The following is a 14,492-nucleotide window of genomic DNA, read 5'->3' as shown; positions in this document are numbered from 1 at the left end:
GCTATTGTAAAATTTCACCAAAAAATAGAAGGAAAAAATAGTAGTAAAAGAAGATGGTTAAATTTTTTAGACGCTACATCAATATACAATATATCTTTAGAGCATATAAAGGGGAAAGATAATTCTTTAGCAGATCAACTAAGCAGACTTATGAAAACTAACTGTTTGTTTTCAGCATGAGTACAGATAAAGACGGAGCATCTAGTTCAAATTCAAGTGGGCAAAAAGACAAAGACTTGTTGCAGACTCTCTTAGGAAATACTTCATTTCAACCACAAACAAGACAAAATACAACGAACATGGAAAGAATATATTTTGGAAAACAAAATTTAATCTTCTATCCTCCATCCAATCTAAGTTTCAGGGTGAAGCCAGAAACGAAGATAGATAGACCTCAAAGATGCTTAATAGACAACCTATGGATAGCATACAACAAGATTCCTCGAGACAACAGTTATTTCGTGTCCGTAGTAAATTCTTTAAGCCATTATTTTACAGACAAAAATGAAGACAAAAAATTCAGATTTTATGTAGTAATTCAAGGAAAATTACAGGGCGTGTTCCAGACATGGATAGAAGTAGTAGATTCAATTAAAGACTTCCCTACCCCACTCTTTAAGGGATTCAATGATTTGAATGAAGCACTAGACTATGCTAGAGGAACTCTCGGGCCTAATTATTTCATCAGTCCAGGTTTGAGACAAATTTCAAGACCGTCTTTGCAATACAATATTCAGAAAGACACAAACAGAATCATTTTCTGCGATCATTGTTCCTCAATGACGGAAGGATTCAAAAGGCTAAACCAGACAATCGAAAGACTAGAAACAGAAAAAGGGAAAATGACACAACATATCCACTCATTACAAGAGAGGATAAGATTTTTACTTGGAAATACCGATCAAAATAAGAGTTCTCCATCTCCCCACAAAATGGATGAGACGGGTGTACATTCCCCAACGAATGTAGAAAAAGCTATTGTACCAGCTAAAGGTACAGCTAGTCCCGTTCAAACGGTAGCGGGTAAAGACTCATCAAATCCGTTGATGGTTGACACTTTACCAAAAAGTGTAAGAATTCTGCCGGCAAGCTTCAATACAATGGCAGAGACAAGTAAAAGGACAACAGGATTCCTCCAAAAAAGAAAAAAAAATAAAAGAATAGAAAAAATAATAAAAAGTTCCCTTTACAAATTTCTCACAGAAAAGACTAAAGAAGTACAAGAAAAAATCATACGAGAAAATCCAAAGCCAGATCCAGCAAATTCTGACCACGAGAGTAGCAGTGACGAAAATAATTTATCAGACCAGTTTAATCAACATTATGATCCAAATGACGACAATGATTCAGGGATGAGTTTTGATTCTGTAACACTACACAACCTGGATACCTAGAGAAATACGTAGCAATAACATCAACACAAGAAGACAAACAAATAGGTAAGCAGTGACATCACAAGCCTTCATCAACTACAAGATTCCACTACAAGACTCCACTACAAGTCCATTATGATAAATATATATATATATATATATATATATATATATATATATATATATATATATTCCTCATGAAATATGACCATAACTAATGTCACCAATTAAATACAATTTCTTATTTTATATATTTGTATTTGAAATTTATTATGTACATGACACTAATGATAATAATCATAAATATTTTAATAATATATTTTTACATAATATATTTCTTACAAAATATAATATTCGAGTATAACTCTACAGAAGGATAATTTTATAAACAGTGTAAGCTATAACAAATGTCACTGTTATTATATGTAGAATATTATTATACAAAAATTAAATATGATATAAAAAATTGATTATTGAGAAAAATTTATAACGGATGATTGTTATGACGAAGTTTGACCGTAACTATCATGTGATTAAGAAAAAGTAAAATGAAACAATTTTATTATATGTAAAGAAAGGATAATTTTATGGTGGCCAACTCTCACTACCACTTTTATTACTATCACAATTTTAGGGTGGGCAACTCTCATTGCCATTGCTATAACTATTTTGTTAATTAGGTCTCCACCAAAGTTGAGTAATTGATCCACTTTTGTTTAATTTATTTTAAAATTACTATAAATGTTTTCCATTAATAAAGCTTTGGTTTAAAGGATATATATCATTTTGACTAAAGTTGAGTATTTGATCCCCTCTTATTTAGAATTACTACAAATGTTTTATGTCTAATTCTTAATCAAAACTTTATTTATTTCTATTTGAAGAATAGCTTTATTTATAATCAAGGTTGAATATTTGATTAGTTCTTAATTTAAATTATTACTTTAAACGTATTTTATGTAATTCTTAGTCAATAATTATTCTTTTTTTATTTAAAGGATAACTATTATTTATGACTAATATTGAGTATTTAATCCGTTCTTGTTTAGAATTACTATAAACGTTTTAATTCTTAGTCAATAAGTTATTTTTTCGATTTAGAGGATAACTATTCTTTATAACTAAGGTTGAGTATTTGATCCATTCAAGTTTATTATTACTAGAAACTTTTTTTTTATCTAGTTCTTAGTCAATAAAGTTATTTCTTTTGGTTTATAGGAGTGCCTATTATTTATAGCTAAGGTTGATATTTGATCCACTTTTGTTTAGAATTAGTACAAATGCTTTCTTCTAATTTTGAATCAATAAAGTTATTATTTTGGGTTTAAGGGATAGCTATTATTTATAACTAAAGTTGAGTATTTGATCCACTTTTATTTAGAATTATTATTAATGTTTTCTGTTTAGTTCTTAGTCAATAAAATTATTAAATGTCTATGAGATTAGGAGATAGTAGGCATTCGAAAAGTAATTTATGCTATTAATTGTAACTTTTTTGAATAAATATCTCAAAAAATTACTCAACTATAAAAAATAATATCTTGTAAAGTCATTTAATTTTATTTTGTATTAATAAAACGATTCAACTTAGGATATTCATCTTATAAAATCAGTCTTTCAAATTTGTCATATTTTTCAAATATAAGGATATAAATTAATTTTATGTCAAGTAAATATGAACCGCATAAAAATATATATATATAAAAGACTAATATCTTTGTGCCCGACTTACCGACCTATAATTGTAATTTTTTTGAAAGGAAATTAATTTTTTTTTGGAATAATCGTAGAAAAGAAATTGTAAAAGAAAAGACGAAAAACATATTAAAAGAAGGGATAAGGGTCTGAAAAATATCCTAACTTTGGTCGGATTTGTTGTTGCGATACTAAACTCTCATGAGGACCTATTACCTCCCTAGACTATTTAATACCGTACTTTTACCCCCTGAACTATTTAATAGTGTATTTTAAAGGTATATATGTGTCCACGTGGACACATTACTATTTATAATTTTGCATTATTTTTTATGTCCACGTGGGCAAATATATATGTTTAAAATACGGTATTAAATAGTCTAGAGAGGTAATAGGTCCTCATGAAAGTTTAGTATCGCAACAACAAATTCGACCAAAGTTGAGGTATTTTTCAGAACCTTATCCATTAAAAGAATAAAGGATTGACATTTCAGGGAAAATAATGCATTTCCACAATCGTGAGAGGAAAAAAAAATCAATAAAGAAAAAAATTGAAGAGGTAAATTCAACAGGAAATAGATAAATTAAAAAGCAATTTTGTTCCCCCTTTTTTGTGTTTATTTTCTTTATTCATCAGTTAATGTTTTCTTTTATTTGAACAGAGAAAAAGCTATAGTTTATTTAATTAATATATTTTTTGAAAAAAAAATCAAGTTTCTATACATACATTAATTATTATTTTTAAAATAACATCAACATTCAAAGGTTGATATCTTTAGCGCAAAAAAAATGAGAAGTGCAAATTGACACTTTGGAGGTTGATTTTTTTTGCGAAAAACAAATTGAATTTGAAGAGTATTATAAAATTATATAAATTCTCTTGACTAATAATTATAATAAGTACGGTATTGTGGGTGAGTCAGGTGTAAAATATGAATTTTCTTTAATTTATTTTTTTGTGAGGTCCATGTGCAACGTGACAGAAAAATTTATTTTATATTTATCATATAGATTTATTTTACTAAATTGAGTGATTTTATTAATATAAAATAAAGATAAATGACTTTATAAGATAATTTCTCGATTAACCTTTCAAAAATTTACTCTATTTTCAATAGATAGAAGATATTGTAAGAAAGACAAAGCATGTACAATTACTCAATTACTACCAAATAATAAGAAAAATAAAATAAAAGAGGTTTCAAATAAAAAGGAAAAAACTTTAGGTAATTGATTACTTTTGGTAGTTGAACTAGTAAACCATACCAGCTATTTGTATATAATTTCACATTTAAATCATTTAACACTAACATTTTGCAAAACTGATTAAAGCCAACTCCAAAATCATTTCAAAATGATGGATATTCCTATGATAGAATATCACATTCACTACAACAAAAACAATCTTTAGCAACAATAAATATACACTTTAACAAAATCTGATAAAGTTTTTACTGGCATTAGTTAATTGTCATTGGATCCAGTGTCGCTAAAAGCTTTAGAAACATTAACAAAGAATACTAAATGCCGCTAAAAATACAATTTTAGTGACAATTAAGCTATTGTCATTAATTAATTACCGCTAAAGATCATTTTTTATGTAGTGATTGTTTATCACTGGTTTAACTTGCTCTAAATAAGTTGGAAGTACTTGGACCGTGTTTGAGATTGTTGTTGGAAGGCAAAAATATTTAGTTTGAAAAAAAGGAGTATTTATTTTTTTGAAAAAATAAGACGTTTGGCAAATTTTTAATGTTTTTAAATGGAAGCATAAGCAGTTTTTATGTTATTGGAAAATAAGCTAAAAATTCTTGATTTTAGAAAAAGCAGGAGCATAGAATTAATTTTTTTCAAGACCAAAACATCTCTTTCATATATCCCTTATTAATTAATTAGCATATATCATAAGTTTGATTAAATTCATTTAAGAATTTTATTTTTGTATGATAAATTTTTATTTTATTTTATATTTATTATTATTATTATTATTTTATATTTGATATTTTTAATTATATTTAAATCATCATGTTAGTTTTATATCAATATTTAATTTTTTTAATTAAACTATGTATTATATTGATTTAAAAATTGAATATGTATTTTAATTTAATAAAAATAAAAGTTCGATCAATTTTTTTATCATAGAAATTTAAAATTATAAAATAATCTTAATATTAAAAGTACAACGATACTTGTCCTTTTTGTAATTTGACTATTAAAAGCACTTTTTTTTAAAAAAATTTAGTCAAACACGTCATGCTTATCAAAAGCACTTTTCAAATGAATTAACCAAATACAAATTATTATTTTTTGTCAAATGCACTTCTCTAAAAAAATATTTTTAAAAAATCTTTTTAGAAATAAACAATTTTTTGCAATAATGTCAAACAGACTCTTAGACTACCTAGAACATCTATGATAGTATAGTAAAAATTGATAGATGTTAGAGATTTAAAAACAAATTTTAATATATCTTAAAAGATGCTATATTTTATACTCCTTCCATTCATTTTTACTTGTTATTGTTTGACTTGACACATTCATTAAGAAAACAATTATTGATATATGTTTTTCCCACACAATCTCTATTAAATGATATTTAATTAGGTTTTGAAAAATCTCAATAATTTCCAACTTAGGACCTCAAATCCTCAAAAAGACACCAAATCTTGAACCAACAACTCTCTTAGACCAATTTTCACATTGATGGAATCAACGGAATTCCATTCCTACACTTGAAACTCCAAAAAGACACCGAAAACTATTTTTTTAACAACTTTAGCCATTCAAAGATGAAAATCATAAAGTGCTTAATTTTTTCTCAAAGTTCGAAACCAACTTTCAAAACTCAATCTGAAATGCTTTGGGGTCGATATCGGGAGGGGAAAACAATATTTTTATGGAAATTTCCAAAAATAACCTTCCGGTTCATTGCAGAATACATAAATGAAAATAGAGAAGAGGAAGAAAAAAGTAAAGGGATAAAATTACTATAATAATAATTTATTGTAAGACTCTACGTCATCTTCTTCCAAAATTCATTTTCTCTACTTTTCTATCTTCCACAGCTTTCTTCTTCATCCCTACAAGCACAAATTAAGAATATACTTATACGATATTGTTAGTTACGTACTCCATGATTTCGTTGATCTTGAGTTTATTCAATTTAGTTTCAAAGATTAGAAAAATAAATAGTATCACATAAATTAAAATTAAAAAAGTATAATTTTAAAAATTAAAAGAAACATTCTTACTCGTAGATTATTTACGTCTTTGATGAAAGAAACCATATGATGTGATGATTAACATTTTCCTCTCACCCTTGTGTATGCTATGGTGATGGAGAAGTGAAAGAATTAACCATAATGAAAATTTTCTTGATACAAAATATGAATTTGTATAGATAAAGAAGAGGAATATTAAATGGTGTCATAAACTAACAAATTAAATTTTGGGGATTATGAAAATTAAGAAAATGAAGTTATGAATATTATTAAGAGTATATGTTGAAGAGGTGTGAGTAATTCTATGTAAACTTTTTGAGATGTTAAAAATAAAATAAATAATTAAATAAAAAAATGGTCAAAAAAGAAGAAAAAAGATAAATATGAATAGAGGCCATAGGGAAGTGTCACTTGGATGTGTTTGGTATGGAAAGTGTTTTCAATGGAAAATGTTTTCCTAAAAAATAAGTGAATTTCTGACTTATTTTCTAATGTTTGATTGATGGGTAGAAAAAAATTTCTGAAATATTTTTAGTGTTTGTTTTGTGAGTAAAAAACAATTTTCAGAAAATATATTTTATTTTTTACTAGAGAGTAGAAAATACTTTTTAGGAAAATAATTTCTAATTCAGAAACCAATCTCAATAATCAATCTAGGGCATGACCCTGACACGCGAACTAGGACACAACCCCGATGACCGATTAATCTGACCTAGGACCTGACCCTGACTTTCGATCCAAGATTCGACATTGGAATTGAGACCGGATATCCGACCCAGGATCTCACTCCGATACTCTAACTTAAACACGATCGACTAATCCGAATTTCGACTTCGACACTCGAATCAAGACTCGACTTCCAAATCAGGACCCAACCTCGGCCAACATCGATGTGAGACCCATGATTCGACTTCCTAATCAAGATTTTGACCCCAACTTCTGAATCGGGATCCAACCACACCCGACTCGGGACCTAACTTTCAAATTGAATTTTTTTTAATAAAAGAAAATTTTAAATTTCTTTTGTGTGTTGGGATGGGGGTGGGGGAGCAGGGCTAGTAAGGGGGGAGGGGTAATAAAATAAAAATCTTTAAATTTTTTTTTGGGAGTGGTTGGGGGTCGGGGTAAAAAGTTAATTTTTTCAAAAACAAAATTTTAAATTATTTCATTTTGGTGGGGGATCTGGTAGGGGGGGGGGGTCAGGGTAAAGTGGGGTAAAAAAAATATAAATCTAAAAATTTGAAAAAAAAAAAAATCAAAAACAAACTTTTAAATTATATTTTTTGGAGGGATGGTAGGAGGGTCAGGGTAGGGGCGTGGGGTAAAAAAAATTAAAAATTAAAGGAGTTTTGAAAAAATAAAATTTTATTTTTTTGGGGGGGGGGGTGGGGGATGGGGGTTGGGAGGTGTGGGTTAAAGAAAATGAAAATTTTAAATGTTTTTCATAAACAATTTTTTTAAAAAAAAAATTGGGGGTGGGGGTGTGGGGTTGGTGTAGGTGTTAGTTAAAGAAAATGAAAATTTTTATATTCTTTTCATAAAAAAACTTTTTTTTTTCAAAAATAAAGTTATAAATTGTTAATATTTTTCGGATGTGGGAGGGGCTGGTTTGGGGGTGGGGAGCCGAGGTAGGGGTAAAATAAATTGATTTTTTTTTTTGAATGGAGAGGGCCACTTACGGGGTGGAGTGATAAAAACAAATTTTAATTTGAGGTCGGAGGAGAGTTTTGGAAAATGTTATTAATTTTTGAAGAAAAGTTTTGTGGTTAACTGGTGTTGACTAAAAGCACTATAAATATGTTAGAATCTACTTCAATCTTCATCTTCATTGCAGATCCCAAACTGCTTACTTATTCTCTCTCTCTCTCTCTCTCTCTGGACATGTTTGTTGGTTAAAATTGTCGAATTGATTTGCTTTGTTATTCAAAGTTAGTTTTTCATACTTCTGGCTTTGGTTTGACTGCAATTAAATATAAAGATTTGAAGAGAAAATGATGTGGTTTAAGCAGAAACGAATGTGTTCATGGTCCAGTGTGACAATAATTGCTTCAATTGTGACATTGGTTTCAGTTGTTCATTTGTTCTTGTATCCTGTTGTGCCTTCCTTGGATTACTTTAGGCAGTATAAGAACTCTTGTATCCCTATCAATTCTACTAAGTCAACTCAACCTACCCACAACAATATTATAATATCAAATCAAACCAAATTTCCTCTTGATTTACACAATGGTGTTGTATATCGCGGTGCTCCATGGAAGAATCAGGTTGGTCAGTGGTTAGCTGGTTGCGATTCAATTACTTCTCCACTTAAAGTCATTGAGGTATGTGTGTGTACATAGTAAAATATGAAACTGTCAACTGCTTTCTTCTGAATACTTACTTATCTAAACCTGTTACCCCCTCTTTTAATATAATGGAGTAAAATCTGTATGTAATATCTAATCCAACAAAATACTGTTTCTTGAGATGATTTAGCTTATTATAAGTGCAGCATATCGGTGGCAAGAGCTGCAGGAATGATTGCAGCGGTCAAGGCATCTGCAATCGCGAATTGGGTCAATGCCAATGCTTTCATGGTTTCACTGGTTCGTAAACCTTCACTCTTTTTATATCACTGGAAATGTATTAATTCTGATTAGTGTGGTCCATGAAATGGAATGTTAAACTTGTTAAAGAGTGTGGCACATGGCATGATACAGTGGATAAGAACAAGCAAGAAAACACACCAAATATTTGGTTATATTGATATCACAAATTCTGGGCTATTGTAAAGTCATACCTCCTGTTTGATCTACAAAGATAAATAGGATTTTGTTATCTGTGGGGAGAGGAGGAGGATATCTAACAACTTCTGACACTAAGAATATCAGCTGGAAACTCTTTTTTTTCCTAGGCTGAAACACAATCAAACTTATGTCAAATTAGGCAATAGCTGAAATCTCTCATCTGATTTTCTTCATTACTAGCATGCTATATCTTTTCAGGTGAAGAATGTGCTGAGAGGCAGGAGTTGAGCTGCAACTACCCTAGATCAAAGGAGAAACCTTTTGGGCACTGGGTTGTCTCAATTTGTCCTGCTTATTGTGACACAACTAGAGCAATGTGCTTTTGTGGGGAAGGCACAAAATACCCAAATCGTCCTGTTCCTGAGACATGTGGCTTTACAATCAAGTAAGCCAATATATTTCTCATTTAACCTTTATTTGCATCTATTCCATCACAAGAACCCTGGCAGTACATAATTGCTTGTGTATGTGATTTAGTCCTCCATCCAAACCTGGTGGTGCTCCTGTGACTGACTTCACAAAAGCTGATCTCGATGTCTTTACAACAAATGGTAGCAAACGAGGATGGTGTAATGTGGATCCGGAAGAAGCATATGCCTCCAAGGTGCTTTTCAAGGAGGAGTGTGATTGCAAGTATGATGGTCTTTGGGGTCGATTCTGTGAGGTGTCTGTGCTAAGCACTTGTATAAATCAATGCTCGGGCCACGGGTTGTGTCGTGGTGGATTTTGTCAGGTAAAGTCAGTCCTCATTGTCTTTCCTGTACGGAAAGTTTAAAAAGTATTTCATTAATATTTAGAGGTTGATTGCAGAATTTAGCTGTAATCATTCATCTTCCCATTTTCACCAATATCTAGTTTCCTTCTGATAACTTTATCCTCTCCGAGAAAGTATGTTGAGAGTAACAGAGCTTTAACATGGTTTATTATAACACAAGTTCTTTTTATTTACATATTGCAGTGTGACAGTGGTTGGTTTGGAACAGATTGCAGTGTACCCTCCGTTTTGTCATCCATTAGAGAGTGGCCTCTCTGGCTACGACCAGCGCAGGTTACTGTCCCTGAGAATGTGAACAGCAACGGAAATCTTATCAATCTAGATGCTATTGTGGAGAAGAAAAGGCCCCTGATATATGTTTATGACTTACCCCCAGACTTCAACAGCCTTCTTCTGGAGGTTAGAACGATTTCTTCTTGCCACATCCTATCCGTTCACTTGGAGAGTGAAATTCTAATACCTATTAGCTTCCTGGGTATTGTAGGGACGCCATTTTAAATTAGAATGCATAAACAGAATCTATGATCAGATAAATGCTACAGTATGGACTGACCAGCTGTATGGTGCACAGGTATCATCTGACTGTAAGTGTCTCCAACTAAGAAATTGAATGTTTGGGCAGACGTTGATTAACTATGCTTATATTTTTTTTGTAGATGGCACTCTATGAAAGTATGTTAGCTAGCCCTCATCGTACATTGAATGGAGAGGAAGCAGACTTTTTCTTTGTTCCTGTTCTTGATTCATGTATTATAACTCGTGCTGATGATGCTCCACACTTGAGCATGCAGGTATTGATGCATATTATTTTTCTGTATTGTTTGGTCAAACAAATCACCACTAGGATATAAATCTTGTTTCGTTGGAGTAATTCAACAGTTGAGAACCCATGCAATAAGTAGAGTTGTCTGGCTGTTGGCACTTTCACATTGTGTGCCGACATCAAGTTAAACCATGATTTCCATTTCAGGTACCAAAAATGCCCTTTTTACCTAGAAACACCTCTGTTTGATTATCAATTCCTACCATTTTGAATCTTTTGTCAACTTTTACCTGCTTGAAGTTGGGTACTTTCTGACTACATAAAGACTTGCAGGCTGACATATACTGTTCACTCCCACGTCTGTGGGCTTTAGGGTACATGGACATCTTATATGGTCTTGGACAATACTCTGCTCAAAAGCTAGCTTTTGGGGTTGAGTTAAGCAGGAGTCCAATTATTTAAGATGGTATCATTGCCAGGCCCAGCCCAATTTATTGTTTCATCTGATGTTGAGCCCCTTATCTTATATTGTCCACACTCTAGATGTTTAGTACTGGCATGCAGTGGCATGCAGGGGGTGTTGAGTCCCACATCGGTGGGCTTTAGGTTACATGGACTCCTTAAATGGTTGAGTTAGGCTCAATGTCTTTTTTTTTAACATATACCAATGGAGTCTACTTCTACTTTAGAGAATAGATATTTTTCTATTGATTGCAAGATCTTATTTTCAACGTATATATATCTGTGTTTCTGGATCCTTATACCATACATTTCATCATGAACATGCATTTAGGTTACACCTTTCTTATGATCAATTTCAGGAACATATCCATGGTGGGTTGAGAAGTTCTCTGACACTTGAATTCTATAAAAAGGCTTACGATCATCTTATCACACAGTTTCCTTATTGGAGCCGCTCAGCTGGAAAGGATCACATCTGGGTATGTTCTCTATAAAGATGTCCGCATATTAATATTAGAGAACAGTAATTAGAGATGCATAAACTTGCATAGAGATAAAAAAAAAAGTGTACAAGAAAAGAAGCTGTAGTACTTTTATGGTATTGATTTCACCGGTGTCATCTTTTTTTCTGTTAAGGCAGTTCTTCTCATGGGATGAAGGTGCTTGCTATGCTCCTAAAGAGATATGGAACAGCATTATGTTGGTTCATTGGGGTAATACAAACTCAAAGCATAACCATTCAACAACAGCATATTGGGGTGATAATTGGGATCCAATTTCCTCAGATAGAAGAGGAAACCACACCTGTTTTGACCCTGACAAAGATCTCGTACTTCCTGCTTGGAAACGACCTGATGAAGGTTCTCTAAATGCTAAACATTGGTCCAGGTAGTTGTGCCTTTCAGTTGTCATCCATGAATCACATATAATAGGTCTCTATCAAGCTATAGTTATTTTGAAATGCAGCACTAGTTCAGATTTCATTTTATATTGACCAAGACCAAATGTGTGCAGAGCTCGTGAGGAGCGGAAAACATTCTTCTATTTTAATGGAAATCTTGGACCAGCTTATGAAAATGGAAGACCAGAAGCTACGTAAGTGATCTGAAACCTAATAAGATTTGGATTTCTACAGCAAGACGTGAAGCACTCTATGTTTGAGAACCTAACCTCTGGATCTCTGACAGCTCACTTATTAACCGTTATTGGTAGAAGAGAGCATGTTGGCATTTGGATTGTCGGTTTACAAATCATCCTTAGCAGTTAGCATGCAGCTTGTTTAACATTAATTAGGGATGTTGGTGAAATATGCAGGTATAGTATGGGCATAAGGCAAAAAGTGGCTGCAGAATTTGGATCAACCCTTAACAAAGAAGGTAAGCTTGGCAAGCAGCATGCAGAAGATGTGATAGTGACACCACTACGTGCTGGGAACTACCATGAGGAATTGGCAAGTTCCGTCTTTTGTGGGGTTATGCCTGGGGATGGTTGGAGTGGACGAATGGAAGATAGTATTTTGCAAGGATGCATTCCTGTGGTGATTCAGGTACTTTATTATGTCATGCTTTATGCCGGAGGATTGTCACAGGTAAGCGCCTTCATATGAAGCTTTGTAGATGCTATGGGCTGCTTTTGACTTATGGCCTTTTGAAGCTCTTGCATACTTGTTGTACCCTTTAAGAGTGTTTCAAACCTTGTTGAACATACTTCTGATTCATTAGAATCTTTTTCAATCTATGCTTTTGGATTCTTCTCCTATGGCTTGCGTCTCTGACTTCCATTTCTCTACGTTCAGGATGGGATATACCTACCATATGAGAATTTTCTCAACTATGAAAGTTTCGCAGTTAGGATACGTGAAGATGAAATACCCAATCTACTAAACATTCTTCGGGTAACTCAATGTTATCTTCAGTTCAATGTAGAATTCTTTGCTTCATTCATGTTTAGCTAGGATTGCTAAATAATAAATTTACTTCTTGTAGAGTTTTAATGAGACAGAAATTGAATTCAAATTGGAAAATGTGAAGAAAATCTGGCAGAGATTTCTGTATCGCGATTCAGTTGTGCTTGAAGCTGAGAGGCAAAAGGCAGTACGTGGGAGTGTTGAGGACTGGGGCCTAAAGTTTTCGCAGCTAAAGGAAGATGATGTCTTTGCCACATTCATACAGGTATATGTCATGTTTTCTCTAATATTGAGACTGAGTGAACATACTATCTTTGTTTAACTTAACATATTCACCTCGCCATTATTATCCTCCCCTCAAAGCCTTAACATCTTTTTATATTCCAGTATGGTCTTTTTAACTGAGGGATTCTGTTGAGTTTTTTCTTTTGCCAATTTGAAGTTTGACTAAACCCTTTGACCATTATCACATCACTTCTTTAATTGAAAAGAACTCTATTAGCTTCAAGCATGCGTCTTTTGTTTGGGAACGCTATTGAACGGTGTTTCCTTTATTTCGTTAGGTGTTGCATTACAAGTTGCATAATGACACTTGGAGACAACAACTTCTTCTGCAGAAAAAGGAATTTGGATTACCTAAAGAATGCTTGATTAGAAGAGAGTGAGAAACTACTTTTTACTTGGACCTGAAAGAGGATTCAACACATGGAGGGTTTTGCTGTGGATTAAATGCATTGGAAATAGATAGTGTATACAGCTGCAGTAAGGCAAAAATTTTGGTCAGTATACCAATTTTGAGTCAGTATTTTCTTTGGAGGGACAACTTAAGGCAAAAACATGTCTTCTGTTGTTCTTATTCAGACCATATTTTATACATGTAAATGAGTTAGCTTCTCTAGGAGCTATATTTTGTACAAGATCAAAATAGGGTACATGTCTTACCCTTTGTTTCATGTTTATAGAGAAGTCATATATCTGATCGATTCCCAAAGGGGAATATAGTTAGTAAATGAAAGTTGTATGATGAGATTGATGTGAAAATTTCAGGTCATTGTGTTGTCAAAGAAGTAGTATGATGAGATAGGTTCTATATCCAATAAATTTGAAGTGTTGTTTGTGTAAATGAACCTTGTACCTTATACATTTTCAAATATTATCATTTGTCTTCAATTTATTTAGATTCAATTAAGAGCTAATTATGTAAGTTAAATCCGAAGGTAGGATCGTTTGGTCGGGTTTTGAGTCGGAATATGGTCTACTCTTGGGTCCCAAGATATGGTTGGGTCTTAGGTCTCGAGTTAAGGTCAAGTCTCGAGTCTAGTGTCACGAGTGTTAGAATGAGGTTGAGGGTTGAGACTCGCATCCTGGGTTTTGAGTCAGTATTGGGTCATGGTAAGGTCTTTTAGTCTCAGACTAGGGTTGGATCAAGTGGGGTTTGGGATTGTGAGTCAGATTTGAAGGTTTGAGTCTTGATGGATGGTAGGGAAGGGAGGTGGCTCCCCTCCGGT

At 32.4% G+C, this 14,492-nt stretch overlaps 1 protein-coding gene across 2 annotated transcripts; it reads left to right on the top strand.

The window, feature by feature from the left end:
• Positions 1–8,268: 8,268 nt before the first annotated feature.
• LOC125828371 (probable glucuronoxylan glucuronosyltransferase F8H) lies at positions 8,269–14,055 on the top strand. Of its 2 annotated transcripts, none has more exons than XM_049507684.1 (14): positions 8,269–8,613; positions 8,784–8,877; positions 9,277–9,463; positions 9,556–9,811; positions 10,037–10,252; positions 10,338–10,424; positions 10,510–10,644; positions 11,438–11,557; positions 11,719–11,966; positions 12,093–12,173; positions 12,393–12,624; positions 12,874–12,972; positions 13,064–13,249; positions 13,548–14,055. In XM_049507684.1, the coding sequence occupies exons 1-14, from the start codon at positions 8,284–8,286 to the stop codon at positions 13,647–13,649; spliced, it is 2,373 nt and encodes a 790-aa protein (XP_049363641.1). In that variant the 5' UTR covers positions 8,269–8,283; the 3' UTR covers positions 13,650–14,055. The 2 variants fall into 2 exon arrangements, with proteins under 2 accessions (XP_049363641.1, XP_049363643.1); XM_049507686.1 differs by having other exon boundaries at positions 8,485–8,613; positions 8,784–8,881.
• The last annotated feature ends 437 nt before the right edge of the window (positions 14,056–14,492 follow it).

This window comes from Solanum verrucosum, unplaced genomic scaffold (assembly GCF_900185275.1).
Source record: "Solanum verrucosum unplaced genomic scaffold, falcon-dt-bn FXZP01000048.1, whole genome shotgun sequence".
Classification (NCBI taxonomy): Eukaryota; Viridiplantae; Streptophyta; class Magnoliopsida; order Solanales; family Solanaceae; genus Solanum; species Solanum verrucosum.
The sequence above is the reverse complement of the archived record's forward strand: the minus strand, read 5'-3'. Positions and strand labels throughout refer to the sequence as shown.